Source organism: Kwoniella dejecticola, chromosome 8, assembly GCF_000512565.2.
Source record: "Kwoniella dejecticola CBS 10117 chromosome 8, complete sequence".
Lineage (NCBI taxonomy): Eukaryota > Fungi > Basidiomycota > Tremellomycetes > Tremellales > Cryptococcaceae > Kwoniella > Kwoniella dejecticola.
In genome coordinates, this window is record NC_089308.1 from 1,713,583 (window position 1) to 1,740,381 (window position 26,799).

The 26,799-nt window shown below is 49.2% G+C and overlaps 15 protein-coding genes across 15 annotated transcripts; 6 read left to right on the plus strand and 9 right to left on the minus strand.

The window, feature by feature from the left end:
- Positions 1-296: 296 nt before the first annotated feature.
- I303_106915 (uncharacterized protein) lies at positions 297-1,404 on the plus strand (the record flags this gene model as incomplete). Its single annotated transcript, XM_065969472.1, has 6 exons — positions 297-626; positions 670-703; positions 830-850; positions 909-1,172; positions 1,232-1,290; positions 1,342-1,404. The coding sequence occupies 6 exons, from the start codon at positions 297-299 to the stop codon at positions 1,402-1,404; spliced, it is 771 nt and encodes a 256-aa protein (XP_065825544.1).
- A 27-nt stretch (positions 1,405-1,431) lies between these two features.
- On the minus strand, positions 1,432-1,891 carry I303_106916 (uncharacterized protein; the record flags this gene model as incomplete). Its single annotated transcript, XM_018411704.1, has 2 exons — positions 1,432-1,720; positions 1,770-1,891. 2 exons carry the CDS (start codon positions 1,889-1,891, stop codon positions 1,432-1,434), a joined length of 411 nt encoding a protein of 136 aa, XP_018258905.1.
- Positions 1,892-2,342: 451 nt separating this feature from the next.
- I303_106917 (uncharacterized protein) lies at positions 2,343-4,572 on the plus strand (the record flags this gene model as incomplete). The annotated part of the gene is made up of 11 exons (XM_018411703.2): positions 2,343-2,391; positions 2,453-2,483; positions 2,542-2,593; positions 2,652-2,888; positions 2,948-2,969; positions 3,019-3,661; positions 3,716-3,788; positions 3,848-4,045; positions 4,115-4,256; positions 4,332-4,447; positions 4,495-4,572. 11 exons carry the CDS (start codon positions 2,343-2,345, stop codon positions 4,570-4,572), a joined length of 1,641 nt encoding a protein of 546 aa, XP_018258904.2.
- Positions 4,573-4,682: 110 nt separating this feature from the next.
- I303_106918 (uncharacterized protein) lies at positions 4,683-6,206 on the minus strand (the record flags this gene model as incomplete). The annotated part of the gene is made up of 5 exons (XM_018411702.1): positions 4,683-4,827; positions 4,887-5,065; positions 5,123-5,326; positions 5,380-5,756; positions 5,837-6,206. 5 exons carry the CDS (start codon positions 6,204-6,206, stop codon positions 4,683-4,685), a joined length of 1,275 nt encoding a protein of 424 aa, XP_018258903.1.
- Positions 6,207-6,949: 743 nt separating this feature from the next.
- Positions 6,950-9,029, minus strand: I303_106919 (uncharacterized protein; the record flags this gene model as incomplete). The annotated part of the gene is made up of 8 exons (XM_018411701.1): positions 6,950-7,488; positions 7,561-7,743; positions 7,806-7,837; positions 7,899-8,226; positions 8,291-8,357; positions 8,422-8,476; positions 8,543-8,639; positions 8,705-9,029. 8 exons carry the CDS (start codon positions 9,027-9,029, stop codon positions 6,950-6,952), a joined length of 1,626 nt encoding a protein of 541 aa, XP_018258902.1.
- Positions 9,030-9,986: 957 nt separating this feature from the next.
- I303_106920 (uncharacterized protein) lies at positions 9,987-11,488 on the minus strand (the record flags this gene model as incomplete). Its single annotated transcript, XM_065969473.1, has 5 exons — positions 9,987-10,082; positions 10,139-10,896; positions 10,954-11,137; positions 11,191-11,228; positions 11,302-11,488. The coding sequence occupies 5 exons, from the start codon at positions 11,486-11,488 to the stop codon at positions 9,987-9,989; spliced, it is 1,263 nt and encodes a 420-aa protein (XP_065825545.1).
- Positions 11,489-12,304: 816 nt separating this feature from the next.
- Positions 12,305-14,357, plus strand: I303_106921 (uncharacterized protein; the record flags this gene model as incomplete). Its single annotated transcript, XM_018411699.1, has 9 exons — positions 12,305-12,457; positions 12,519-12,672; positions 12,751-12,906; positions 12,966-13,023; positions 13,082-13,421; positions 13,488-13,726; positions 13,797-13,852; positions 13,916-14,092; positions 14,155-14,357. The coding sequence occupies 9 exons, from the start codon at positions 12,305-12,307 to the stop codon at positions 14,355-14,357; spliced, it is 1,536 nt and encodes a 511-aa protein (XP_018258900.1).
- Positions 14,358-15,060: 703 nt separating this feature from the next.
- Positions 15,061-15,547, minus strand: I303_106922 (uncharacterized protein; the record flags this gene model as incomplete). The annotated part of the gene is made up of 2 exons (XM_018411698.1): positions 15,061-15,141; positions 15,215-15,547. 2 exons carry the CDS (start codon positions 15,545-15,547, stop codon positions 15,061-15,063), a joined length of 414 nt encoding a protein of 137 aa, XP_018258899.1.
- A 296-nt stretch (positions 15,548-15,843) lies between these two features.
- Positions 15,844-17,172, plus strand: I303_106923 (uncharacterized protein; the record flags this gene model as incomplete). The annotated part of the gene is made up of 8 exons (XM_018411697.1): positions 15,844-15,865; positions 15,917-16,054; positions 16,115-16,184; positions 16,242-16,376; positions 16,427-16,505; positions 16,569-16,838; positions 16,901-17,023; positions 17,086-17,172. 8 exons carry the CDS (start codon positions 15,844-15,846, stop codon positions 17,170-17,172), a joined length of 924 nt encoding a protein of 307 aa, XP_018258898.1.
- Positions 17,173-17,591: 419 nt separating this feature from the next.
- On the minus strand, positions 17,592-18,969 carry I303_106924 (histidinol dehydrogenase; the record flags this gene model as incomplete). The annotated part of the gene is made up of 2 exons (XM_018411696.1): positions 17,592-18,540; positions 18,596-18,969. The coding sequence occupies 2 exons, from the start codon at positions 18,967-18,969 to the stop codon at positions 17,592-17,594; spliced, it is 1,323 nt and encodes a 440-aa protein (XP_018258897.1).
- Positions 18,970-19,285: 316 nt separating this feature from the next.
- On the plus strand, positions 19,286-20,483 carry I303_106925 (uncharacterized protein; the record flags this gene model as incomplete). The annotated part of the gene is made up of 7 exons (XM_018411695.1): positions 19,286-19,350; positions 19,414-19,475; positions 19,528-19,804; positions 19,858-19,918; positions 19,971-20,070; positions 20,114-20,225; positions 20,282-20,483. The coding sequence occupies 7 exons, from the start codon at positions 19,286-19,288 to the stop codon at positions 20,481-20,483; spliced, it is 879 nt and encodes a 292-aa protein (XP_018258896.1).
- A 187-nt stretch (positions 20,484-20,670) lies between these two features.
- I303_106926 (uncharacterized protein) lies at positions 20,671-21,330 on the minus strand (the record flags this gene model as incomplete). The annotated part of the gene is made up of 4 exons (XM_018411694.1): positions 20,671-20,782; positions 20,837-20,927; positions 20,981-21,143; positions 21,199-21,330. The coding sequence occupies 4 exons, from the start codon at positions 21,328-21,330 to the stop codon at positions 20,671-20,673; spliced, it is 498 nt and encodes a 165-aa protein (XP_018258895.1).
- Positions 21,331-21,589: 259 nt separating this feature from the next.
- On the minus strand, positions 21,590-23,596 carry I303_106927 (uncharacterized protein; the record flags this gene model as incomplete). Its single annotated transcript, XM_018411693.1, has 10 exons — positions 21,590-21,736; positions 21,792-21,963; positions 22,020-22,241; positions 22,294-22,383; positions 22,426-22,527; positions 22,581-22,684; positions 22,741-22,890; positions 22,936-23,143; positions 23,209-23,499; positions 23,544-23,596. 10 exons carry the CDS (start codon positions 23,594-23,596, stop codon positions 21,590-21,592), a joined length of 1,539 nt encoding a protein of 512 aa, XP_018258894.1.
- Positions 23,597-23,940: 344 nt separating this feature from the next.
- On the minus strand, positions 23,941-25,221 carry I303_106928 (uncharacterized protein; the record flags this gene model as incomplete). Its single annotated transcript, XM_018411692.2, has 5 exons — positions 23,941-24,793; positions 24,838-24,929; positions 24,984-25,006; positions 25,065-25,140; positions 25,207-25,221. 5 exons carry the CDS (start codon positions 25,219-25,221, stop codon positions 23,941-23,943), a joined length of 1,059 nt encoding a protein of 352 aa, XP_018258893.2.
- Positions 25,222-25,519: 298 nt separating this feature from the next.
- Positions 25,520-26,616, plus strand: I303_106929 (uncharacterized protein; the record flags this gene model as incomplete). The annotated part of the gene is made up of 7 exons (XM_018411691.1): positions 25,520-25,574; positions 25,642-25,890; positions 25,941-26,098; positions 26,161-26,167; positions 26,226-26,426; positions 26,490-26,518; positions 26,569-26,616. The coding sequence occupies 7 exons, from the start codon at positions 25,520-25,522 to the stop codon at positions 26,614-26,616; spliced, it is 747 nt and encodes a 248-aa protein (XP_018258892.1).
- Positions 26,617-26,799: the final 183 nt, after the last annotated feature.

The following is a 26,799-nucleotide window of genomic DNA, read 5'->3' on the forward strand; positions in this document are numbered from 1 at the left end:
TTTGCGCATGAGTGCGGTGTAACGGGAAGACGCAATTTCGGAAGGCCGACATGGATATTTGGTCGTCACTCTGGCGCGAATATTCGTCATTCGTCATAATGAGTTGCTTTTGCGTATGCTGACGGAACATACCCTCGGCTGCCCGAGACCCTATGCGTATGTCCTCGTTAGCTAGGCATTTGCGCACAGATCACTACCGTTGCACATCATGGACAAAGTGTTAAGATAGAAGTCTGGAAGGATTCATCGCTGAACATTCTTTACGGAGAGAACTCTATCCGGTAACCCCCGCAAAGATGTCGACACCACTCATCATAACGCCATCCGATCCAATCATTGCCCATCCGGACACCGTGATCCTCGACGCATCCTGGCTGTACGAGCCTGATCCTCCCACAAGAGATGCTTATGAAGAGTTCCTTGCCGGTCCAAGATACCCCAGTGCCCGTTTCTGGTCTTTGGACGAGGTCTCTGAACCCCACGAACAAGGCTTCCCGCTGATGCTACCATCTCCTGAACGATTTGCCAAATTTGCTGGGGATCATGGTGTCACCAAAAGTTCTCATGTCGTCATCTACGATAGTGAGGGAGTCTTTTCCGCGCCAAGGACAGCTTGGACTTTCAAGGTGAGTCTGCGACGACTTCTGGCGGCTGCTAAGTCTTCTGTAGGTTTACGGCCACGAGAAAGTGTCTGTAATTGACGGTGGGCTGCCTCGTGCGAGATCCGAAGGAGTCAAGCTGGAGACTGGACTCCCTCGACAGTTTGAGGTGAGTCTTCTCGTTACAAACACCGCTAACTAGCAGACGACGATTTATCCTACGCCTTCAGTCGTCCCAGGATCAGTCGTTGGTGAGTGCATTCGTGTCTTGTGCGATTGAAGAAACATTCATATTGACAAACGCTGCAGAGTTCGACGAGATCGCCCAGATTGCCGCAAGATCAACAATCTTGGCAGACGACACCGTTTTGATTGATGCTCGTCCAGCCACGTCTTACGAGGGTGGTCATATCCCGACATCGTTGTCGTTTGACTTCCCATCTGCACTGCTGCGAGACCCTTCTGGATTTACCCATTTGCGAGAACCGAAAGACCTCAGAGCGTTGTTTGAGGAGAAAGTGGGAGTTGAAGCTGCCGCAAGAGCTCTTTCTGGTAAAGTCAGCGTGGTTCACAGTGAGTATATCCTTAATTGATTGTTGCTGACTCCTCAGCATGTGGTGGTGGACTTTCAGCTGCCATTAATTGGCTTCACTTTCAGTCTTTAGGGGTGTCGTCGAGATTGTACGATGAAGTAAGTTCGGCTTGCAGCCCGCCATCTCTCCCTTGCTTACGATGAGCTCAGTCATGGAGCGGGTATTCTGCTCGAAAAGATACCGTTCGGAAAACCGGTCCAGACCCTTTGTAGACTGGCCATGCATCAATATCTGTCTGCTTAATCCTGATCTGTCGTTTGCGCTTCCCAAAGTCCAGTAATCTGTGTCTTTCCTCCTCTGTGTTCCACCCTGACGATGGTGGTCGCACTCTGTCGGAGGACTGCTTTGTCGACCTTGCCTTTTGTATCGTAGATCGTATATTGACCCACAACTCTGGTGGTTCCAGCTTCATTGGTTGAAACGATGTTGAGGTCTCGAATCTCGACTACAGATGCAGTAAAAGAAGCTCGAAATCCCGTTGTGATGAGGTCGATGAATTCTGAGGTAGTCAAGGAGTTACCGTTGATACTACAGCATGTCATGTTAGCGGCCATTCCCCATGAAGCTATGCACGTACTTGATTTCCGCATCACCGCTCAGCTCGCGAGATAGCGTTGAGATAGCCTCCTCGTCGTCTCCCTGGAATAGCGTTCGACGGAAAAAGGAATCCACAAAGCTTGCGACAGGAAGTCTAGACATTCTATCACTATGGATGTTTGACGTACCGTATCCTTACACAGTATCAGCTCATTGAGGTGTTATATTCACAACAGTCAATTGTCACCATACTGCCCGTCAGCACGCATGGGTGCTGCTTTTAGTGAAATCTTTCGGAAGGCCGACGACCGCAGTGATAGCGCGATATTTGACCATCCGTCGCAATGAACCGTCCCCTGGCCACTTACTTGAAGAAGGATGGCCCATTGACCTCTCCTTTCTCGGTCAAGTACTTTCACGCCTTAGCAGTGATGAGTCAAATTTCGATCATGAGCAAGATGCTTGATCCTGGAAGAAATGCACCCGGCTTAATGGTTTTATATATACCTCCACAGGAGCCAAAGCGGGTCACGTGAGCTGAGTCGAAGTGAAAACAACCAACAATCGCTTCTCCTCATCCTCATCATGATTTATTCCATCGACAAATGGGACTATGACCGAGCTGGAAGACTATAGACCCAAGTTCACTCGCAGCAGGACTGGTGAGGGCACTCAATGACTTCTATCTCGGTACTTCGATCTGACTGTTGACTTGCGAAACAGGGTGCCTGAGGTGTCGAAAGGGCAAACACAAGTGAGTCGTCCGTGTCTTGTATAACAGAGACAACGCTTAATGCGTCATGCTTGATCAGATGTGATGAGGAGAAGCCGACATGTAGAAGATGCCATAATGTATCGAAGGAGGTAAATTTGCTTGGCTCTGGCTACTTGCGCTTCGATATGGTAGCTCATCGTAACGCAGTGCGTCTATCCCCCCGAACCCCCGCCTAGATCTACCGTTCGCGCCCCGAAAAAAAAGAGACCGAAGCCAAATGCAGAGAGCATCGAAGAGCTGGTACGGCCAGAGAGCGGCAGTAGGGATGCATGTGATACGATAAGTTTAGGCAATAACGGAGGCTCAAATGGGATGATGCCGTTCTACTTGACACCAAGCGACTATCTGACGTTGTCGTTTCCGGATGCGCAAGAACGGGATTTGGTGCGTCACTTTCATCATCTACCCAGTAGGAATCATAACTTATCGCTGACAGTAACCAGATGAGGCACCTCTTGTACTTTGGTGAGCCCTGCAACCCATCTGCTCGACCTGCTCCTGACCTCCGTTTTAGGCAACGTCGTCATGTACTCTGTACCCGTTCAGAACGAACCAATCCAATTCCTGCACCTCGCTAAATGCCTTCAGCACTCGCGTGGCTTCTCTCTCGAATCAGACGCCCTACTACTCTCCCTTATCTCAATTGCAGCCGGTCACAAATCATCTCTCATTGCCCAACAAGAAAAGAAGTACTCGGACAAATATCCTCCCATACGGTGGGATGTTTTATCGGAGTCAAACGGTCATGCAAATCTCCAGCATTCAGTCGGCGCCTCTCAGTCAGCACAAAGAATGATCAGTGACCATTTCTCGACTACGTCCCTCAGTATCTGCCAGACCGCGGTCGCATTTAGAGCGAGTGGAAGCGGACTCACCACGGAAATGTCGAATCTCCTCCTCACCAGTGCTTTGGCAATAATCATCGCTCAATGTTTGAATGCTGGGCGACTGTGGAAGCAGGCCTTTGAAACTGCTTGTGACTTGATAGAATTGCGAGGAGGACCGGCGCAGATGTTGGAGCAGGCCAAGGCGACCTCTGAATCGGAAATGGTGCGGATACGGCTGCTGCTGGAGAATTTCGTGGTGGTGGATGTCTGTCAATGTTTAGCAAGTGGATTGGCGCCGAGACTGATGCGGGAGCCATTCGCTCTTTGGTGGTGAGTTCCTATCCGATTTGGGGTATATGTCCACTGACGAGGTGGAAATCATAGGTACGATTATGTCAGTAATGACGCTGATACTGTCCATAATTCGTATGGCGTTGATAGAGCAATAGTCGAAGTGGTGAGTCGTGGTCTACGGTTACGTGTACTATCTCCAAGCCCGCTGATGTGTTGATGCAGGCCAACAGAGTCAATATCCTTGTTCACGAAAGCTTTGTTCTTGACTCGATGTTAGATAAGGGCTATCTAGATACACATAATCAGAAGGTCGAAAACGTTCTGCAAGAATTACACATATGGGAGACGAGTTTCTCGCAACAATCCGACAGGAATCTTAGGGTGTTATATGGCAATAGGGTGATGGTCAATATGCTGAAGGTGAGTCGCCAATTTTTTTTTGAATCCCAGACTTACGATCTTGTCGAGCTGACGTCTACTTTGATCCAGGTTGTCGTGAACGTCGACCTCTTGAAGAAGAGTCACTCGGACCTTGCTGTACAAGAAGCCGCTTGGGCTGCCATGACGGCATTCGAAGAGGGGAAGCAGCTTGATCACGGAGTCGGTTTATTACTGGCGGCAATCATCACCGGTGAGTAGATCGGGGATCTGTTACTGAGTCCCGTGCACACTCTCACATCGATTGCTCATTGCGTGGCTCTGCCAGGTTCTGTCTTGCAAGAGGAGACTAAAAGAGCACAAGCTAGAGGAGTCATTACTAGGTTGAGAGCTACAGCGGACTATGCGTATGATGTGGATGAAGCAGCGGCGATGTTGGACAAGGTGAGAATTTAGAGCATCTCATCACGATAATTGCTGACCTGATGCAGGTCTACCGCTTGCGCGATGAGGGGATTGTGGACCCCTCGTGGAGATTGGGAACGAATTCAGGATTGCTTGTCTTCTAGATGTATTCTACGCCCTGTTGTACACTGTTGTATCTCAGAAACGAAACCCTGTGTGATCCGCATGCAGACTGAGGCTCACGACTAATATTTTGTTCATAAACTCTTCTTGACTAAGGACCGAGTTCCATGGACAGCTCCGCCAACTTCTCCAGATCCCTTTCTAATTCGGGTATATCCTGACCTTGACAAGCTACCAGTATCCTCTGTCCCGCCGGGTGGTGGAGTCGAGCATGCATTGCCAATTCGTCGGCGGCACTATATTGATGATTGAGAGGGATGAGCACGGGGAAAATAGGATTGTCGAAATAACTCACGCATGACAGGCATCTATCCGGAATGTCTTCCAGGCTAAATTGGTATCGAGACTGTGACGTATTTTCGCCGAGTTCTCTGGATGCGGCTTGAGGAAGGTCCATTGATTTGGCATCACGTAGAATTCCATCCCAGATAGGTACATGGAAGCGGCACAAGCAGCTCGATTGAACCCAGGACCCTTTGTGATCGAGAGGGTAAGCGACCAAGCAGAATAACGCATGTTGAGCACACTCACAGCAAATCTCTCATCACACCAGAACGAGGCATCCTGCTTGAAGATCCCGTAGATCTCATAGCCAAGCTCGTACTCCTCCACAATATAAGGTGATTCATCCTCTCTAGTGCTCATGAATTGTTCGTAATCCGTAGCGTGGGACAGAACGGGGGTTGTGCTTTCGAACGCGTCTAGAGTCATTGTGTAGTATTGTTGTACCAAGTCCTGGAAGAAAGCACTTAGCATCTTGAGGAGATCTCATATCATGTCCAACGTACCTGCTTGTCCTTGGGACATACCCCTTCACCCATACCCTGGACCCATTCGAATGGTGGGATCACTAAAGCCGCTTTCCCTTGATCCAATCTCTGCACTAATTCCTTATCACCACTTCTCCTGAGCTTTTTGAACCCAGCTTGATAGTCCGTACACGGCTCAAAGTCTATATCCCACATCATCACCCATTCTGTAGTAGCGAATGCTCGAGCGACGTTCCTCCAGGTATTGTGCAACAGCGGTCGATCGGACGTGACAAGGTGGATATCGGCGTAGTCAGATAAGGAGGGTTTGGTACGGATCAATTCGGTCAACTCTTCGAACTGCCATGCAGCTTCGGAGTCTTCTGGATCAATGTAGATCGCGACAGATATGGGTCCTGCGGCACATGCAGTGACACGTCAGTCAGCCGCTTGGCTTTCAAAGTGAACGTGACAGGATTGTGAAGCGATTACTCACCTCGCTTCAGCTCAGCGAGCTCCACCAGCCTATCTATCCTGTCACAAGTAGTCCAGGTTGTCAATGTTACGACGCTCCTGCTAAATCTAGAACTCTTGCGATGAAAGTAGGGCACGACCTTGACCCCATACGGGCTCGATGGCCACGCCTTTGATAGCAGAGCGCTCGAGAAGCGGTCTAGGTTTGTATATTGGTTGAACAGAGTCGTGATATTGATAAACTGTATTCCATTCTCGCTGTAAGTGTAAGGTCGCAAGCGATAGTGATCTGACGAAGGGAAGAGCGATATTGCTTGAGGATATCGCGTGAGAACGATGGCGAGTAGTCCAAACAGACCAAGAATCAGATATCGCCTGGTCGTGTAGTGCATGTCGAGGGTGAAGATCGGATGGAACGATTTGAATGAGGAAAATGACTAGCTGTGCGGTACACGACAGAAATAATGCTTTGTCGATACACGCGACATCTTGAATGCGTTACTCGTATTGATAGGAGAAGTGATCAGCAGCATCTTGCTTGGACCTAGACCACCGGAGGAGTTGCACATAAGGTTAGAGTGGATCAACATATTGAGGGAGATCACACGCGTAGAAAGGGAGAATAGCAGAGGAGACAACGGTTTGCACTCCTCGCGACATTCCGTGAGTATGCCGTAATGTACCCATTTACACCCTAGGTGATTCCGTGTTGACTCTTGGGGAACATTTCTTGAGTACGAGCATTCACCTGGACGAGCTGATGATACCGGAGTGAGCTTAGATATATGGCTATGATCCATGTTATGGATAATCCGGTAGAAGCATGACTCCAGCGCGGACGAGCGCGAGGTCAGGGTGCTCAGCTGCCAGGAAGAGAAAAAATGCGTCACATTCGGATACTAGGCTGATAATACATCCATCACTGGCAACAGGATATACGACACGCGATTCGGACCGGCTCAATATTACCTCTTGGACTTGATTCACTTTCATCGTGTGCATACGGCTTGAAATGACTACATGTATCTACCAGTCCATATCGTAGAACACTGCAGACTTCAATCTGACAGTCTGAGACGTGGCCTATGGGTCTGACTTTTCCAATCTAGCGCCGTAATAATGAAGGGTAGATTCCTCAAGTGCCGAGGGAGTAGGTGATGTACACGACCCAAGCAACGATGACAAGACTGGTGAGCTGGGCAAGCACAGCGCAAGTAACTCTTCTGTCTACTAGCCAGCCTTTGTACTTTGTTTCAAGGTGATTCTCTTGGACCTTCTGCAGAAGCTCCACGCGTTTCTTCTCTGGCATTCTCAAGGAGTGTCCAAGCCACTTGCCGTCGATATAATCGTAAACTGGTCCGTAGCAGACTTGAAGACACTTGATAGCGATGGCCAGGTACATGACGTTGTCGTATGATCCATTGGCAGTGCGATCTTGAATAGCACCACCTGCTACGTCCAGTACAATCGAGTTGGCGTTGGCAAACGCCTTCCAGATCCCGAAAGCAGTACCGAGAAGCTCGTCGTTTCCAACCAGGATAGGGATGGAAGCGATGAAGACAATTGCATTGGTAGTCAATGCGAAAGAAGAGATGAGAATGGGGCACAATGGATGGACTTTCGTAAAGTTGATGAGGGAGAACACAATGATGTATAGGACGGCCGTAAATGACACTGTGAATGGAAATACTTTAGTAAGGATTGACCATTTCTCCGTCTTCCGATCAGACAGCAGCAGCGACTTACCGAAAGGCATTCTCCAGCCGAAACGATCAAAAAACCACCCCGTGACGGGAGTCAGCACGATAGGAATAACGCCTTGTAACGAGGTGTTATAACCTGCTGCCAGCTTCGACGTGCCTCGAGTGTAGGTTTGCATGTCGGCAAGGTTCGAGGTGTACAAGCTGATTGCAGCGTTTTGAAACATCTCTACATGAATGGGTTAGCAGCTCGAACTCATGCTCGTCAGGATTTTTTGAAGAGTCACGTACGGGTTCCACACAGAATCCAGAAGAATTTGGGCCTATGTGTATTAAGCCTCATCCGTTAACTAGGTAAATAGATCAGCTACAGAAGCTACTTACAGTTTCCAGAGCGTTGCCAAGCTAAACTTCCGTTTCGCCCAGCCCTCCTGAACTCTAGCCTCTTTGCCCAGCAGTGGTCGGTAGGCATTGGGAACAGTCCTTTCATACGCCCAGTACGCCAGCACGAGCATCATGTTGATAGCGCAAACAATGGCTGGAATCCAGATAGCCCATCCCCAGAAGCCTTTGATGTCACTCATGGGGACAGCAGTAGCTTTAGATACAACTGAAGTCACCCGGGACCAAGCAATATCGATAGCAAAGACCAGGGCCAGAGACGAGCCTTTGAACCAGTGGGCGTATAACTTGCTCTGGGTCGACTCGATCACTGCGGTCGCACACATCTCATCAGGCCCGGTGCTGTGAATTCGACAATCACAGAGACGACTCACCAGTGGAGCCAAAGCCCATAATAATGAGGCCCGAGACCAGCATGCCATAATTATCGACATTTGTGGACTAAGTCGTGCGCACAGCGGATCAACACAGCCTGACAAATGGCACACATTCCATTAAAACTTACGATGGCAGCCACGAGAGCTCCTATGAGGATAAATACGCTGGATATGATAGCAGCGCTGTAAAGACGATGTCGCCTGTCAGCAATCTCGAAGTCGCATATAGACGTAAAGATATAAACTCACTAGGTCGCGCCCCAGTAATCCATCCCGATCCCACCAATGACGGGCAAAATGGTGTTGACGAGACTCGAAGCTGAAGCGATCGTGCCGTACTGAGCGTCTTTGTCAATACCCCATTAGCGGCAGCGACGATCACTGAGTTTGTCTGATCTTGGCAGAACTCACTTGTCAGACCCAGCTCCGTTTTGAAGGTAGATTTGAGCGGACTGCTAATACCTTGCATGAAGCTGGAGCCGGTCGCGAAGAAGAGGATCATACTGAAAGCGATCAAACGATATCGCAGGGGGATTGCGACTTGACGATCATGTGATTCAGGTAACACCGATTTGGCAGCTGGTTTCTCGGGCGGTGATACGAGAGTAGGTACTATCGGGCCAACATTCTCTGCAGGCTCTTTAGCCGATGCAATCGCGTTGATCTCCTCGTTGTCAGAAGCGGTCTCCAGATCTTCGGGTGATCTGAGCGACGTTGTTTCAGCTATTCGAGACATGGCTTCTAAATTCTGGGCATGGGGCGATCTATGAGCAAGTAGATGTTGGAAACATTGAGCAAGAAAAGAGGTATGTTAACGGAAGTCGAAGAATATATACAAGGACCTAGTGAGAAAAAATTCAATGTCTTGGTATCTTGGAACATAGCCATAAACGAGCGTTAACCCAACGTGGTCCGAGCAATGTTGCGCAGTCATTCTCTACCTTGTTTCGGTCTGTCTGAGCCGATGGTACAGAAGCAGTGCTGTTTTATCTGATAACGATCCTGGTGATACGGGAGACGAGAAGGCAAAGCACGTCGGAAGCAAAAAGTGAGTCGTGATTTTCGGCCCCGAATGCTCAGGGAAGTGATCGAAGCGGTTGTCAACGGGATCTCGGCAAGACTGCGAGGAGCCTTTTCGCTGGTACATGACAGGCGCAAAATCCCGTCAACTACGGAGAACCGGTACAGGCTGATCAAGAAAACGACTCGGTATCAAATGTCTTCGCGACAGCGGAACTTCGAGAATCGTGCTGAGAAGACCTTCGGCAATTTCATCGTTCTGGGGTATTTTAGCCGTTGATCATCCTCTTGGGTATCAGGAGGCGTTGTAGACCGACGTAGACAGATCGCCCAGGTATCGCAAACAGAAGACGGGCTTGAGTGCTCCGACGCCAAGTGTGAAGACGTCTGGCATAAAGAGATGGATGTTTATACGATATCCACTACCTGTCATCTTAACGGTCTAATGATGTCTTTCAATATCTGCAGATGAGTCTTGATATAGACGCAAATCAATATAAGTCAATGATACCCGTTCTTGCAAATACTTTCAACACGAGAGAAAGGACCAGTATATGTGGCTCAGTGAATCATGCATCGTGGATGATGCATCCACGGATGAGAACTCAAGTCATTCGAGATCGGATTGGCCTCGACGCAGTATGGTTAATTGATCTTCGTACACTGGCCTAGCTCACTCGATCGAATTGTACAAAGCCTTCTCATAATCTACGTAGACTTGGTACCACGGATCTGGAGTTCCGCACCTCAGTTGGGTCGCGCATATGCCCTGTGATACGAGAATTGCATCAGCTCGCATCAACAATAAGGGTCGCGGACACGTACTGCTACACCAGTTGTCGGATCGATCCACCATTGAGTCCGACCAGTACCCGACCAGCACCCGCTACCAGCCTGCCTTCTATCTGTCCATTTCTCCAAATTGATCATGCAAGCCACCGAGTGATTGACCGTATCTTCTGTCGGTATAGGATGGGCATAATTCGCCTCAGCCACAAAGTCGGCTAGTCTCCGGGATCCATCATACCCCTCGCCCGACGGTAATGACGGCTTAAACATCTCCATAAACATCTGCTCGGATAGTGACGCCTTCTCATTGTCTCTAAGGCATCCCCTGTTTCTAGGATCTGAGCGAAGTATTCCTCTCAAAATGGCCAAGTAATCCTTCTGAGTACCGTACAACCCAGCTCCACCCGATAGGAAAGTTACTTCCGCAGGAGTCTTTGGTCTTCTGAAACCGATTCCACCATCCCTTGGCACCTGGATCTTCCCCTCAGCATCACGAATAGACATTGGCATTTGGTGTTCCTGGACTTGCTTTGTCGGGTAGAAAGTCATTGATGTGACGTTGCAGGGCTGGAATATGTATTGCGCAAAGTAGTTTTCCAGATCTAAACCCGATGCACGTTCCACTAGTACTCCAACCCAGTCTAGAGCGTTGCCGTACCGCCATGTCGTACCCGGCTCGTATATCAAGGGGGTAAGCAGACTTTCGATTGACGCTCCGGGCTCAAAGAGGGGGATCCGGGGTTTCTGTTCTATCCATTTATCTAGAATTCTCTCGCGGTGTGTGTATCCGGTCCCTACGAGAGAGAAGAGATAAGTAACGTTAGGTGTGGGTTTGCGAAAGCTTGACTTACCCGCAGAATGCGATAATAACATCCTCAATGTAATCTTATTTTTGGGTTTAGTCAATATCGGCGTGTCATTTGCGTTGTATCCTTCTATCAGGGGTAACGAAACGAGGTCCGGGAGGTATTTTGCGATTGTGTCCGGATTGTCGAGCGACAGAAGTCCACTGTCTACCAGCTGGAGCGCTGCTATCTGGAAAGTGCATCTTCAGAGGACGATGCGGCGAGAGGAATGAAGGAACTTGCCGAAGTGATGAATTTGGTCATCGAGTACAGGGCCATGGCTGTCATCATTGAGGTTGAGTCAGGGCGATGCCCACCGGGTTCAGGTGGATTCCGGGTGAGGGAGCTGCTCACTTGTGTCCTCGTCTATTTTCCCTCTACTGGGATCATCAAAATATACATCTCCATCCTGATTGAGATAGATCGGACCCTCCACGTTCGTCGCTCCATAGACCACAGCAGGTACCTGTCTTTTGGAGACTACCTCGTGCAGCAGCCTGTCTATTTTCTCCTTCGCTCCAGTCTTCAATTTTGGCACCATGTTGACTCGACAAACTAGCGCTGACCGTGTGTTGTAGATTCGGACACCGGAAGTGATAGCGTGGTTCGGAATTTAGGACACTGTGTCAGAACAATGAGGGTCGGGAAGCGAGGGATTATGCAGACTGATAAGCCGTCTTCGAAGAAGTCCACCGATGCTTCAGGTGGATCATTTGCGAGGGTAGGGGAGCGAGTTGAGACTAGAATACTATTTCCAGTTCTTTGCGGATGTACCGAATCAAGTTGTAGATCACCTGATAAGCAAAGACCACATGATAAGCGATTGGGATCATCTAGCACCAGCCACGTGGAAGGGAAGCCTTTCCGGCGTCTACTTGATCTCAACAACCTTGCAAGTAAGCCAATCGGAAAGCAGGGATTGGATCCCAGTACACGTAAATTCCCTTAATTGGGGGATCTCTCTTCTATCGAAAGGCAGTCAAACTCATATCTTTCGACTGCGATCGATAAGAAACTACCCCGCATTGGAAATGAGCTGCTGACAGGGATATCTTGAGCATCTCATGAGTCCCTATCTAGACTCGCCGGTGTCTAGACCCATCCTTCTCAAGCATAACGCCTCGTGATCTGATGACAATAGAGCTGCACCGATACTGCGGGACCAGGAATCAGCAGGTAAGACAGAAGATAAGCAATCTTCCGGCGTATCATCGATAGCGAAGGCTGGCTCCGCGACCTCCACCGATCAGGGGATATACATAGATGACTTGCGACCAGCTTCCGGGAGAATAACCCAAACCTCCTCCCAGATCTGGCTGAAGACATTGTCACTTCAACGATGACAACTATTGACAAAATGAACGATGCTACCGTGCAATACGAGGCTCCCGACGATAAGATGGACAGCGCCTCGGTTCGAAACGAACTCGTCGACGGGGTTTCAGCAGAATACCACGAGTATCTGCGACTTTCTGGCATCTATCAAGGTGAAGCTTTGAGAAAGCTGACCGTAAGCGCACTAAGATTTCTTGGGAAAGATATATGAAGGGCTGATGCTTGGGAGTCTTTAGCGAAAGATCGATATTCACGTCGTGCCTCAACTGTTGATCATCTACGCCTTGTCGAATATCGACAGATCTAATGTCGGTAATGCTCGTCTTTTCGGCGCTGAGAAAGACATGGGCTTGACCGCTACCCACTGGAATGTCGCTCTCAGTATCTTCTGTGGGTTTTCATCAACACCGTTGTCAGATGCTGTTCCGTGGTTTGGAAGATCGTCATCGCTAATTTTGAATGTCATAGTTGTCACTTACGCTCTTGCGGGTCCCATCTCCAACATTTTCCTGAAACGATTTGGTCCGAAGAAGATTCTTCCTGCTTTATTATTCACTGTGTCGCTCGTACTGGTCGGTTCAGGGTGTGCCAAAAACAAGGCCGCCTGGTTCGCTCTACGACTCTGTAAGCTATACACGTTGGTCATGAGCAGTGTTCTGGCCTTTGCTGATCGTTTTCCGAAGTGCTCGGAGCCTTTGAAGCTGGGATGTTTCCTGGATGTGCTTACACCCTTACCACATGGTAAGCGTCACCATTGCGCGATCACTTACAAAAGATCGCTCGCTCACACGAATCACAGGTACACCCCAGCCGACCTCCATTCCAGAATCTCATGGTTTTATCTTGGATCAGCGTTCTCGAACATCACTGGCTCTCTCTTAGCCTATGGTATCGGTCAATTGGATGGCATTTGGGGATACCGAGGCTGGAGATGGATCTACGTCCTGGAAGGGTGCTTCAGTTTCGTCTTCGCCATCGGCGCCTACTTCTGGATTCAAGATACACCCGCCAAGCAAGGCAGATGGTTGCAGGAAGAAGAGCGGACTTTCGTTATTTTAAGAAATCGATTTGCATACGGTCACGATCAATCTGGTTCCGAAGATGACTTTAACTGGAGAGCCATTCTCTCCGCCGCTACTGTAAGCTGAACTCTGCTTACGATTGGTACAGATCACTGACGGCTGTATCGTGATGTCCCGAAACAGTCTATTCATACTTGGGCAATCTGCTGGTTCTACTTTACCTGTTGCATCGCCATCTACGGTTTCTCGTTCACAATCCCGACGATCATGAACAATCTGGGCTTCACTGCTGCTGTCTCACAGGCTATGAGTGCTCCGCCTTATGCTTTCGCCGCTATCTGCCTGGTCGTCCTGGGGTGGTTTTCGGAGAGGGTTAGGCAAAGGATGTTGACCTTTATTCTGCCTGCCATCATGGCTTGGATGTGAGTCGAAGTAGCTTGTCCGCCGACCAATCGAAGCTGATGATAGGGATAATATTCTCCGCAATCGCAGTGGTACCCTTATCTGCCTTCTGACCGTGGCTCACAAGCACTTGGTAGCTCTGACCTGTGAGCTAGCCATTACCTCTGTTCTGTGATGACGTTCCGAGCTGATATCGATACTCCTTCAAGACGTTGGTGTTGTCCTGGCTGCAGGAGGTCTGGTCTGTCTCTCGCCAGCTTGTACCGCATGGATCGGCCTGAACTCAGCGGGACAATCCAAACGTAACGGTGCCATCGCTTTGACAACTGTGAGGGCTCAATTTGGTGGTATCGTTGGTTCGAACATCTATCTCGCCAAAGAGAAGCGTGAGCGGTCTCTCACATCTTTCAGCGTCGTTTTAGCAGCTTGTCTGACACAATGGTACTAGCCCTTTACCACACCGGCTTCGGATGCGCACTGGCATTCTTGGGTTTCGGCTGCATCATCTCTCCCTTGATCTACGCCTATTACTGTAAACGAGTCAATGCTGCTAGAGAGGCGATGACTGAAGAAGAAATCAGCGCCAAATGGACACCCGAGCAGCTGAGGGCGTTGGGTGATAAGTCTCCATACTACAGGTACGAGTACTAGTGCATCGGACGTGAGCGAACGTCAGCGGAAATTTCATCATTGAACACTGCCGCAATTTCGGAAAGTCTGTTCATTTATCAAGAAAAGAGGGTCTTGGAATTCAGCGACGTGGGAAGGGGATGTCGTTCTTGTCAAGAACTTAGTCAAGGGGTATATTGATTTGTAATACGCAGCTATGTAGGCTAATCGAAGCGCAAATGAAACCTCAGGTGTATGAAAACTATGGCTTCACCACTTCTCGTTGTGCGGCCCAGCCCAAATTTGAACGTCTGTGGCAAAGTTTCTGGCGCAAGTACGCATCTCACCGACAACAATGCGAGTCGCTTGAGCTGTCTTGCGTTGATTAGCATTGTCGACCGCTCTGCTCTTAGGAAGCTGCTGCTCTTTCGCCGGATATGATAGACAAGACATTGATCATAACAAGGCAAGCCAATGACAATTCTCGACTCTGAGGCCTGGACAGCTTGCCTTGCGAGTTGATAGGCCTGCAACAGCTCTACGAAGAGTTTGACGCCGGATCACCCGTTCGTCACAGACGGTGACTCCGCTCATGTTATTGCACCATTTACTGGACCATACCCTTTTAGAATCGGGAGAGTTGTACGATCATTGAGATACTGAAAGTCTGGGAGCATAATCACATAAGTAAGAGAATATGTCTCCTTTGCCAGTCGCCCAATGGACCCGATGTGTCAGATGTCTTTCACCAATGACCTCCAATCTTGTACTGGAATATGTCATCTTTGAATCTACCCAGAGTATTGCGCCACATGCCGTTGATGGTCTATGAGAGAGCGATCAGAACTGAATCAGCACAAGCAGAAACCCTTGCTTCAAGCCGGCCGGTGCTAGCTCACCCCAACCATCAGAACGCCCGACAGCATGAAGACCACAAATCCAAATTCTACGTTATTCTTGCCCAATGGTCGTTCCGAGAAATCGATATTGGCCTCATATGGGATATAGGATGGCATCCCGCGCATCCTCGGCCAATGCGGTGGATCGTGATTCTCTGGCTCCGACAATGGCAGCCCGCGAGATTCCCTCAGCGGGACTGAGGATATGGTCCCGATTCGTCTGGTACCGGTGGTTCTATCATCTGCTTGTCCACCCACGAGGTTGAGTCGTAAATCCGAAGCAGCTGTTGGGATCGCTCCTTCTGTGACTATTTGGGTACTTTGCTGGGACATATTCACTCTGAGTCTGGGATATGATGACTGATTTGTGCATATGCATTGTGCGTGTTGGGAGTGGAGCATGGTCCTATTTACGCATTTGTATGATACATGTTGGGGTGACCCGGACGATCGGAAATAACAATTCCGGCTTGCGCATCAGGAATTCCCTTACCTCCGAAGTTCATCAGATAATGTAATGAGAGCAATTTGCATATAATGCAATCTCGCGGGGACTAGTAACATCATCGCACTCGCCGAATAGTCCCAGTCGCTTCATGCAGATACGCCGCTGATACACTAACCGCAACATGGCAATCCAAGCCAACGAAAGTACGTCTTCTGCTGTGGCGTTCATTCTGATGTACTGAAGTTGTCATTCAGAGCCTCTACCATGCTTCTTCTTCTCCCACGGCTCCACCGCGATGCTTGTACGTAGAACGGGACCTGCTGCCTACTGGGAGCAAGTGGGCAGACAAGCTTTAGAACAAGGAGTGGAACGCATTGTGATCATGGGTGCTCGTAAGTTATGTTGGATCTACGGCTCTCCGGATGGGTGAAAGCTTATTTTACATTTCGCAGACTGGGAGACTCTGAATGATACGATCCGTATCTCCGGTAATCCCAAGCCTGAAAAGCAACCGGTAGCGTGGTGCGTCATATCTCGCTCTTCTTGTCGTGTCGTAGCGATCTTGACAGGAACTCATAGGGCTCATCCAAGAGAATATCTGGACTTTGATCTGAATCCTGATGTCGAATTTGCGCCGGTCGTTGAAGGGTTGTTACAAAAGGCCGGTTTCGACGCTACCATAGATCCCAAGTTCGAACAGATTCACGATACATTGTCAGTATATCCAGAAAGGTGACGGTCGAGTAGCTGAGCGGCTGCTGTAGCATAATCTTGAAGTGGATGTTTCCTGGAGGCAAGTCCTTACCACATGTGGTCGTGAGCCACAATGCTCGTTGCGATCCAGTAAGTCGTAGCATTCCCTCGGCCGGTCATCGGTGAAAATTGACTGATCTTGTGCATGACTAGCATTTCCACCTGCGAATGGGAGCCGCGCTACGCCCGTTACGATACCAAAAATGCTTGATTCTTGGATCTGGCGGAGCTGTACATAACCTTTATCGAAATGCTTGGCCCCAAGCTGTATTATATCGCGATAGTATGGCTTTAACCCGACCCCCTGAGCAGTGGGCGATCGATTTTGGGGAGGCATTCTCGGATGTTGTCACCAAAAACTCGGGTCCTTCTTTGCGAAAAGGGATGAGTAGGTTAATGTCTCATCCGCAATACCGAGATGCTGTAAGTAGTCTTCTTGTGATGACATTCAGAGGTGTACTGAAGTACACTCCCTTCTATTGCAGCAAGGTACAGACGACCACTTTATGTCTGCTTTGTTCATCGCTGGAGCCGCTGGAGCGTTGGAAGACAGAGGTACAAAGAATTATGCTGGATCTGAATGTTGGGAATTGATTAACATGAGAAATGTAAGTACGCCAGAATCGTATGTTCACCGCATTATGGCATTATGGTTGACTTGGATGTACAGTCTCAGTTCCAATTTGGTGATTGGCCCCATGAGCCACGTGTGACGCCAGTACTCAAGAGTATGAAGGATGTTGAAACGACAAGATAGCATGCGCTATATCCTGTACACTATTTACTTGGAACGCTATCGTGATTCCACACTGCAGTGATGCAATTTCATATGTTTGCAAAGCGATCTCATGTATATCGCGGGTCGCATGATTATCGTCTCTGCCCATCCAGGGCTTTCCTGAGAGCATGGCGCCGGTGAGCAACTTACCTTTGCTGGCATCTCCTCCTAGTGTCATTCACACTAGCTAGAAGCGGTGCTGTCAGGGTGGATGGCATGAAAGATAGGGCAAGTACGGAAATTCGTTCAGGTGGGCGCCCGCTTATGTACAAACATCACCATACTTCTTCTTATCGAGCGAGCTTTGCTTGTTCCGAGCCACTGCTCCGAGCTGATCAAACGTTGAAACGGTAATATAAATGCATAGCCTCTGCTGTCATGATAATTACGGGGTAAGACTACTCGTAAATCCATTTATATTTGTTTCCTAGGTAAAGCTGTGCTCGTCTGTCACCACTTCTAGCATGACCTTCGAATCGCTCCGCTCGAGCAGCACGTCCACAGAGCTGACCCAGTTCACCGGAAGCCTGATCTGACTTGACCTCCTGGTAAGTGTAGGTCTTTAGGAACTTTTGGACGCAGAGACCCCCAGTGTATCGGGCAGCACCTTTGGTGGGAAGCACATGATTTGTACCAATGACTTTATCGCCATACGATACGCAAGTCCGCTCGCCTAAGAAGAGAGCTCCATAATTTTTCATCTTGTCCAGAGCTTCCCGGGGGTTCTGAGTCAGGATTTGGACATGTTCGGAAGCGAAGGTATCGGCAAGACTGTATGCCTCATCGATGTTTTCAACCACTATGACCTCGCCGTAATCCCTCCATGAGGTACCGGCCAGAGCTGAAGTTGACATTTCGGTTTCAGTGAGGATCTTCTCCACGTGTGCGATGGCTTCTTTGGCTAGTCTCTCCGAAGTGGTGATGAGTACCGCTGGAGTATCCGGACCATGCTCGGCTTGAGAGAGGAGATCGACCGCAACAGTGAATGAGGAGGCATGCTCGTCCGCGACAATCAGCACTTCGGTGGGGCCGGCGAATAGATCGATACCGATGGACCCGTATAGTTTGGCTTTCGCCGTCGCGACGAATGCATTACCGGGACCACAAATGAAGTCAACCTTCGGAATTGTCTCCGTGCCCAAGGCCATGGCTGCGATGGCTTGTGTACCACCGAGAAGATAGATGGCGTCTGCTCCTGCATAGTACATCGCGGCGATAGTTGCGGTGGGAATCTCCCCCGCGATGGGAGGTGTACAGGCTATCACATTGGGGACTCCAGCGACCTTGGCGGTGAGAATAGTCATATGAGCCGAAGCGAGTAGGGGGTATCGGCCACCGGGAACATAACTACAGAGCTGTTAGCTACATCGTCGTCGACAGCTGTTTCGACATGCCTACTCACCAGCCAACATTCTGGATAGGGACATTCTTCTGACCAAGGTGAATTCCTGGTCGGATCTCAATCTCAAAATCCTTCATGCTGGCTTTCTGAGCTTCGGCGAAAGCCCGAACATTGGATTGGACCGTCTTGATATCCTTTATGGTCTGCTCCGGGACAGTAGCAATGATCTTATGGATCTGCTCCTCTGACAGTTTGAAAGACGGCGGAGACCATCTGTCGAATTGTTTAGAGTATTTTCGGACCGCTGAGTCTCCGTTCGACCTCACATCTTCGATAACACCTTGGACAATCGTTGCCACATCTAAGGATGATGATTGTCCTTCATTGGCAGGTGCGGGGGGTGCTGGTGATTTCAGGTGTTTGTAATTGGACATCGTGTGAGCGGATTGTTCGTTCTACGTTCTGTCAAAAGAATTTCTTGCTCTATAATTTCTCGCTATTTTCATGTGTTTCGGCTCTGTACTTAATAAAGCTTGCGCGAATGGGTCCGGGAATTTCATGTGTGGAAGAATCCACCACGGAAATCAGACGACCGATATGCCAGCAACCCGTTGGAATTTGTCGGTAAAGCCGGTCCACCAGAATCCATTCAATGCATGTCTCTCTTACATAAAAGCTCTTACATTGGTGCGTGTTGGTGCGTTCTCCTCTCGGATCCTCGAAAGCAGTAGTCAGAAGCGATCTTGCGACATGTTTGAGAATACCAAACAATTTCACCGCGTGCCTGTGGGCTTTGGTCCCGCCCCTTCTCCTCGGTACGTCGAATGGTTGAATCCATGAGCTAAAGAAGCTGAGACGCCTTGACTTTTTTTCTGAAGACAAGCTCCAAATGGTAAACCATTTCCTAACTGGAAAGAAGACTCATATATGCAGCTTACCGGTAGGTGCGAAGACGAGGGGTAGAAGGGTTTCCTCTGACAGTCTGCCCATAGGAGTTGTTCTGAATGTCGAAAGGGCTGAACTGCAAGCGATATTGCCAGAGGGTTATGAGATCGACCCTGATGTGGCCCAACCTACTATCGTCTTCGAGTTGATGGGTCTGCGAGCACTCCCTTGGCTCGCTGGGCGAGGTTATAATACTTGGGGCGTGTACGCCAACGATGTCATATGTCGGCGCGTCACGCCGACCATCAAGGCCTCTTACTTGTTGGTGCTATTTGAGAGTTTTACCGATCCGATCACAACTGGCCGTGAGGAATTAGGATTCTGGTAAGTGAGCAATCTTTACGCATGGATGGAAGCTAAGCTGGACCTCGTGACAGCAAATTATGGGCTGAGATTCCTGATGCGAAATTGGTGGACGGTAATTTACTACACACTGCCGTGAGTACTTGGATGCCAGACTGCAATCGAGCACTAACGAAGATGAAATCAGTCCTGGTTTGGCACAGAGTTCCTGCGACTTGAGATACCCCAGCTATCTTTCAAGCCCATTGATCAAGCACCTGGATTCGGCGTCCGGCCTTATACCATGCGTGAGTGCTTTGTGTCCACGTGCGTAGCTAAATTTTCCATAAGCATCCGTACAAGGGCTCCTACACCACAGATACGTTCCTGCTGTTGGAGATCCTGGTAAGCATGACGCATCGTATGCGACTCATATGCCAGGATTAGGTACAAACAAGCCAAAGTAAGCAACTCGAGAATTGTCATGCCCGTCCGGAACCTAATAACACGTTGGTATAGCATCGAAAAATTCGCAACAACACTAGCCCCCTTGTCTGAGACCAAGCTTACCATCACTTCCCATCCATTCGAGAGCCTACCCACTTTGTGGACAGTGGTCGACGGTCTCGCAGCTCTCAAGCTGGGAGACATCCGAGAGGTATACCATCAGATTGAAAGAGGGGCCAGTGATTGTAGTCGAAATAAGCGGATAGAGTTCTGATGAGACCGGGCATATGAATGAAGTATGAATACTACATGCCATTGATCTTTTGCGTGGATTGCCCTATCTTTTTCAACAGTACAGCCTTTGCATAACGCATAGTATCCTCAAATGGGTTTGTCAAGACTACAGATGCTGGCTACATGGGTACAGTACCACCTGAATTTCTGACTTATGCACCGGACTTTCACTCCCAATTATCCCCCAGAGCCTGGCCATTGATAATTACTGGCTTCGCGGCGACCAGTACAAATACCATACGAGCGTACTCATCGGTGCGATTATGCCAAGTATGTACACTTTATAGGCGAGCAAATCAGCTGTACACGCGAGAATTCTGCAATTCGACTCACGTTCCCCGTTGAACAGCAATGTCACCGGGAACCAGTCGCCGCTCATCTCCGTCTTCGAGCTCAAGGTGAACGATTCCAGATACCATGATACCTGAAAGGCATCGTTCTCAGCTGTTTCATGAGAACGTAGATCTTGGTACTCACCATAATCCAAAGATACAGTCCGATGAGCCGGAGAGCTACTCTGTGGAGGAAACTCCACGATTCTGACTATCGTCCCCTTCTCATTGTGTATGGGCCCTCCTTTCACAGCTTGATCGATGTCGATTTGATTATCCACTGGAAATCCATCGTTCTTCCAAGCAACCTAGAGGTAAGCTCAGGTAAGCATTGGCATGTCATCAGCACCCCAATTGACTTACTCCAAACAATGCGTCTCTTCCCGATTTCTCCCTGATAGAGGTGTACTCTATTGGCCCCTCAAACTGGAAGACAGCTCGACCCTCTTGGTCGTGTCCGGTGATGTATCGACTCGCTGGTTCCGGAGTAGACATTGTGAATCAAGCCTGACGATCACGATGAAGCAGATGCGCGAGCAAATGTCAAGTCAATGAAGCCCACATCCAGTTCAGAAGGGTTTCTATTGACACGAGCTTTCGGATACCCGGAAATCAGGAAGCCGGAATGCGGTGGATGCAGCGCAACAAGGAAGGAGACCGGAAGATGGGGATTTGTGTTCAATCAGAACACATACATATTCGATATACATATCAGTGACGAGTCGTCCACAAGTAAAAATCTACCAGCTACAGTTCAGGTACTAGGGAAGGAGGGGTCATAGTTAGATAGATCCTTGAACAGACTATCAAGCAGGAACGCCATATTCTGTTCATCCGTCACAGCCGGGCCCACCGGGACGTTCACATCGGGCACATTGGAGTCGCGTAGACCATCGAAATCCTAGAGAGAAGAGATTCAGCGATGACAATGTAACAGCAGAGCGTCCTGAACATACAAGCGGCATGAAATCTGCCCAACCTGCGTTGTTAATCCACTCTTGCGGGAAGAGCTGTCCCATTTGACCCCCTTCTTCGCGTGCGCGAACGCGGCGATCCAGCTGTATGCTCAGCAATGCCCGAAGTGTTTCAGATGAATCACCTAATTCGATGCTCCTCTTCCCAGTCGACCTGAGAGAGCAGACATCAATATGAGACTGACCACGAAGCTGAAGCAGGTAACTTACGCCAGCCAGGCTATCCCTATTTCCGCCAGTTTCGTGAACTCGTCAACCTCATAAGGGGGTGCATGATACAAGTAGATGATCACCACAACCGTCGCGGTGAAGATGAAGTAGATCCGAGCCCAGAGATGTGGATTAGTGACTGTGGGTGCAGTCTGGGTTGAGAGATCCTTCAGTGTTCTACGAGTGATGTCCAGACACGTATCCTTCGTCAATGAATACCAACTGATCGATAAAGGTTAGCGATCGAACGGTCAATATGTTATATAACACTTACTTATTCTCGCAGGAGGCTGGGAAGTAGAAACGATGTATGCGCATAGTTCGCAGATCGGTGGCTTCATTCAACCCTTGCGCTTCACGTTTTCTAAAAACAATCAGCACTAGAGTCCTTCTCAAGCAGACTTACATCTGATTTAGCTGTACGGCGTCGGTGATAGAATCTAGACCGTCAGTCTGCTTATAGAACAGAGGTCGCTCTGCGATTGCTCGTTGCAGTTCTTCGTGAGCTCTGTTTAGGTGGGTTGTCAGCTCAAATAATGCCCGAACTGGGGACCTGCTTACCGAGTGATGAAGCGATAATGCATTCTGCCAGCACGTTTGACATTCGTTACTACACCTTGCAAAGGGTATAAGATGCGCAGACGCTGCAAAAAGTGTGTCATTCCCTATCGAGTGAAACAATTCAGCGCGCTACCACTCGCTGCTTGTCGTGAATACCAACGGTATGCGTTGCAGTAGGACGCGAAAAGACCAAGCCATCATCCTTGAGATCCACGTCTTCGATATTGGCTGGCTCAGAGGTTTGGTTGATCTCCGGTGAGATGATATACAGATAATCGTGCTCCATCGCGAACAGCCAATCGAGTTCGAGCTGTGACAAACGTCAGTTCTTTCGCCGCTCATCGATATCACTCACCAAGCAGTACCACACGCGCCTGCCGACCTCCCGTTGAATGGCGCTACGCCAACGCGGTGCCACCTTCTCTGCCGATCCCGAAGCGATGATTTTGCCTTCGTCTGGGATTTGAGCCAGACCAAGTGCCATTGCAATTTTGGTCGCTATGCCCAGAAGGTTCCAATGCTGATTTGCCCTACGTACGCCGGACAGATATAGACCAGAGATACTAACAACCATCGTTGTCAGCATATGTAATCTCGTTCAAGATCAAGGCAATATAAGAATAATCACATGACCGTCTGGCAACTGCGAACATCATTGACCTGCATCCAATCGGCCGCTTCCAGAGCTTGATAGGAGACTCTCCAACATGTTGCTCCCATCTCGAGAGCCTGCTGTTCATTCATGTTCAGGTCTTGATAGCCTTCATCTTGCAGGAAATGGAATCCGACCGCTAAGCATGTCGCATACAGTGCCAGTGTTGATAGCTGATCGGTCGTGAACTGTTTGGTATTCAAACGCATCTGTTTACAGAGCTCTTTGTACTGATCCTCAAAAGTTGGTCGATGAATACAGGGCCACCTGGGACAACAATGAGCTGGGTGTCTACAGCGAGTTCTACTCACATATAATTGACACTGAAATGCCGAAACACTCCGAATCTCAGCAGATACTCCATATTGTATCGATAGACGCATGATGAACGATGCCTTTTCTTTTCTGTGATATATGCCTCGGACTTACTGGTTCAGCTGTCGATGTCACAGAGACCACCGAGGTCGAGAGATTATGTGGGGAGAGACAGTTAGATTAGAAGTTCAAGATGATTGAAGCAACTTCACTCACATATTGGCTCAACACATAATTCCCAACAATCAGATTTGGTAGGTCAGACACCATTGTAAACAGCTTTTTTGGCGGGTCGAGGTTGTGCTGCTTCTTCGTTCTGACGAATGATGAGAAGGTTGGCGCGTACCCTGGACTGGCGTCCGATGAGCTGCCTAAATAAACCGTCAGTCGAGCTCATTCCAAGATGGAAGATTGGGAGGAGTTACCAGGCTTCCATGCACTTCCTTGATCTATAGGCTCCCCCAAAGCGTGGTATTCGCGTCCAAAAGCTATCCCCTCTAAAGCCAGAGCGGCATCGTGCTCATGCGTGCTGGGCATCTTGCTTCCTGGCTCAGTACGAACCGCTTGGCGAGCAAGGTTGTCCAAGGATGGGATCGCGATCGGCTCAGCGTTATGAAAAGGAACGTCGGTAGACATTGTATCATCAGCTCCGACCTCAAGCCACGGCCTGTCGTCGAGTAGAAAAGCTGGTAAGTCGGTGTCGTTATGCTTCGGGCCCATGGCGGTGACGGATAACATATTGTGCGCACTTTGGGTCATATCGTTCATACCGCCCCCGCTTTGAGTATAATAGACTGACATGTCTGAGGGTTTGTTCAAGTTCAAATCAGATTGAGGCTGGTTGCTCGCGGGCCGCAATGCTTCTAGGCCATCAGACCTCAAATCGGCAGAGGGTAAAGGACCTGACAAATTTGATTGGCGCGGCGGAGTTTTGCCAGAGCTACCCGCACCACCCGCAGATGAAGGAGCACCGACTCCTATCACCGGCTCTTCTTGGCTGATCGCGGATATAGGAGCAGTCTTCGAGCGCTTACTTGATCGATTGTCCTCGGTTCTTCCACTCTTCTCATCTGCATCCCGCTCATTGGTATTGCGCTTGTAGACGGGAAGAGGTTCCTTGAAGTCTTGGAGTAGATCCTTGTACTCAGCAACTGCATCAACTCGAGACAATAGACGTGAAAGGACCATCTCGAGTTGTATGAGACGATTTGCAAGTATAGACGTATCAGAGACATGGGTATATCCTCTACAATTTGTCAGCTGATTAAGAGTAATCATGATATGACTTACGTAGGTCGATCACTCGTCACCTTGACTTGTTGTTCACATTTCTCAGCTTCATCCCGATTCTTGCACTGTGTACATGGTTGCAGACGATCGCACTAGAATATTGCCGCATGTCAACTGGGATTTACCCATGCATAGGCAACACATACCTTTGTTTTCCTTTTGCGACATGCTGAGCCTGAGTTAATATATATACATGAATGAATTGGGCGTGTCACACAGATGCTCACGTTCACAGTTCTGTATAGGCTTCGATTTGTGGAGGGCATTGCCAGGTGGAGTATAGAAACTGAATGTTGGTAGCGGCTGGGACCGAGACGGGGTGTCAGTCAGTCGGGTGAACGCGACGCGAGCAAACATGGATTGTCTCACCGGAAACACGGACATCGCGAAGTGTCCCGGCAAAGGTCACGGCGGGGGTCGGATATGAGATGCTCTTGAAGAACGAGTAAGTGTTGAATGCAGAACAGATAAAGAGTGTTGGGAGTGAATGGAGTTCTCACATGTTGTGATCGCATTACCCGTGTTGTGGGGGGAAGGGGCGGGAGGGGTTTCTCACTCAGGGATTTTCACGTCCGGCAAGCCGTTTTCCAATAGTGACGTGTACAATTCCGGCTTGAACCGGTTAAAGCAACCAAACGGGTCTAATGTCAGCTGTTGTGTTCGTCTCAGTAAAACACGCGTCATGACATCCCTGCTAGGAAAGAAAGCTCTCATAACGGGAGGCTCAGCTGGCATAGGTCAGTCCTATTTCACGTCGACACAGTGAAATGGCTGATGACCCATCCCCTTATGCATGACTTGCAGGCGCAGAAGTCGCTCGGCAGCTCGCTCTACAGGGGGTAACGATCGCGATAAACTTCGCTTCCAACGAGAGGAGAGCCGCGGATACCATCTCGTCGCTCCAAGGTAGCGGACATGCTCTGATTCAGGGAGATGCATTCGATAAGGAGGACATCAAGAGGTTCGCAACTGCTGCGGCTCATCAGTTGGGGGGTCTAGATATTGTGATATCCAACGCCGGTTGGACTTCGTTTGGGGACTTTGACAATCTTCGTGAGCTCTGGATTGCTTTCAAGAAATTCCGCTGAATTGGCAACCATCAGATTCTGTGTCGGATGACGACTGGCTGCAGTGCTATAAGTCGAACGTTCTCTCCCATCTGTGGCTTATGCAGGCATGTCAAGAAGAGATTCGCAAAACGCGGGGCTGCTTCATTGTGTCCGCATCTGTGGCCGGTGTGAAGCCCAGTGGAAGTAGTATGGTGAGCGACCCTATCACCAAAGACTGGATCGATGACTGTCCTACCACTAACATAGTCGCTAGGCGTACTGTGAGCATTGGTGGTTTCCGCAGACTATTCTCCTGTTGACCGGCAATATGTGTCACAGCGGTCTCTAAATCAGCTACGATTCATCTCGCCAAATCTCTGGCCATAGCATGTGCTCCCGACATACGCGTGAACACCGTTGCTGCTGGAGTCATGTTGACAGAGTGGAGTAAAGGGTTCACGGATGCGCAAATCGCGGCTGTCAAGCGAATAAATTCCCTCCATCAGGTGACGAGCATTGCGGACGTCGCATCTGCATATGGTATATTATGCGTCCGCTGTCCACATCTGCGTAAGCTTGCTGATTTTAATTGACATTCCACAGTGATGTTAGCTCAGAATGGATCGATGACAGTGAGTATTGCCATTTGTACTTGTGAGACAGCACTGATCTCACCGCGTAGGGGCAAACGATCGAAGTCAGCTCGGGATTCAGGCTGGGTCGCGATTGAGCTCATATCCGGCGGATGTCTCTGTGCAGTGTATCTCTTGACCCCGAGAATCGCATCGTCCGGTTGTAATATCATACTAAACGTGATGTCATCGGACCATGATCAACACTGGATGCAAACATAGAACGAATAGAGATCCAAGGGAGTGGAGTAATTGGTTTCACCTCTGATGCATACTGATTT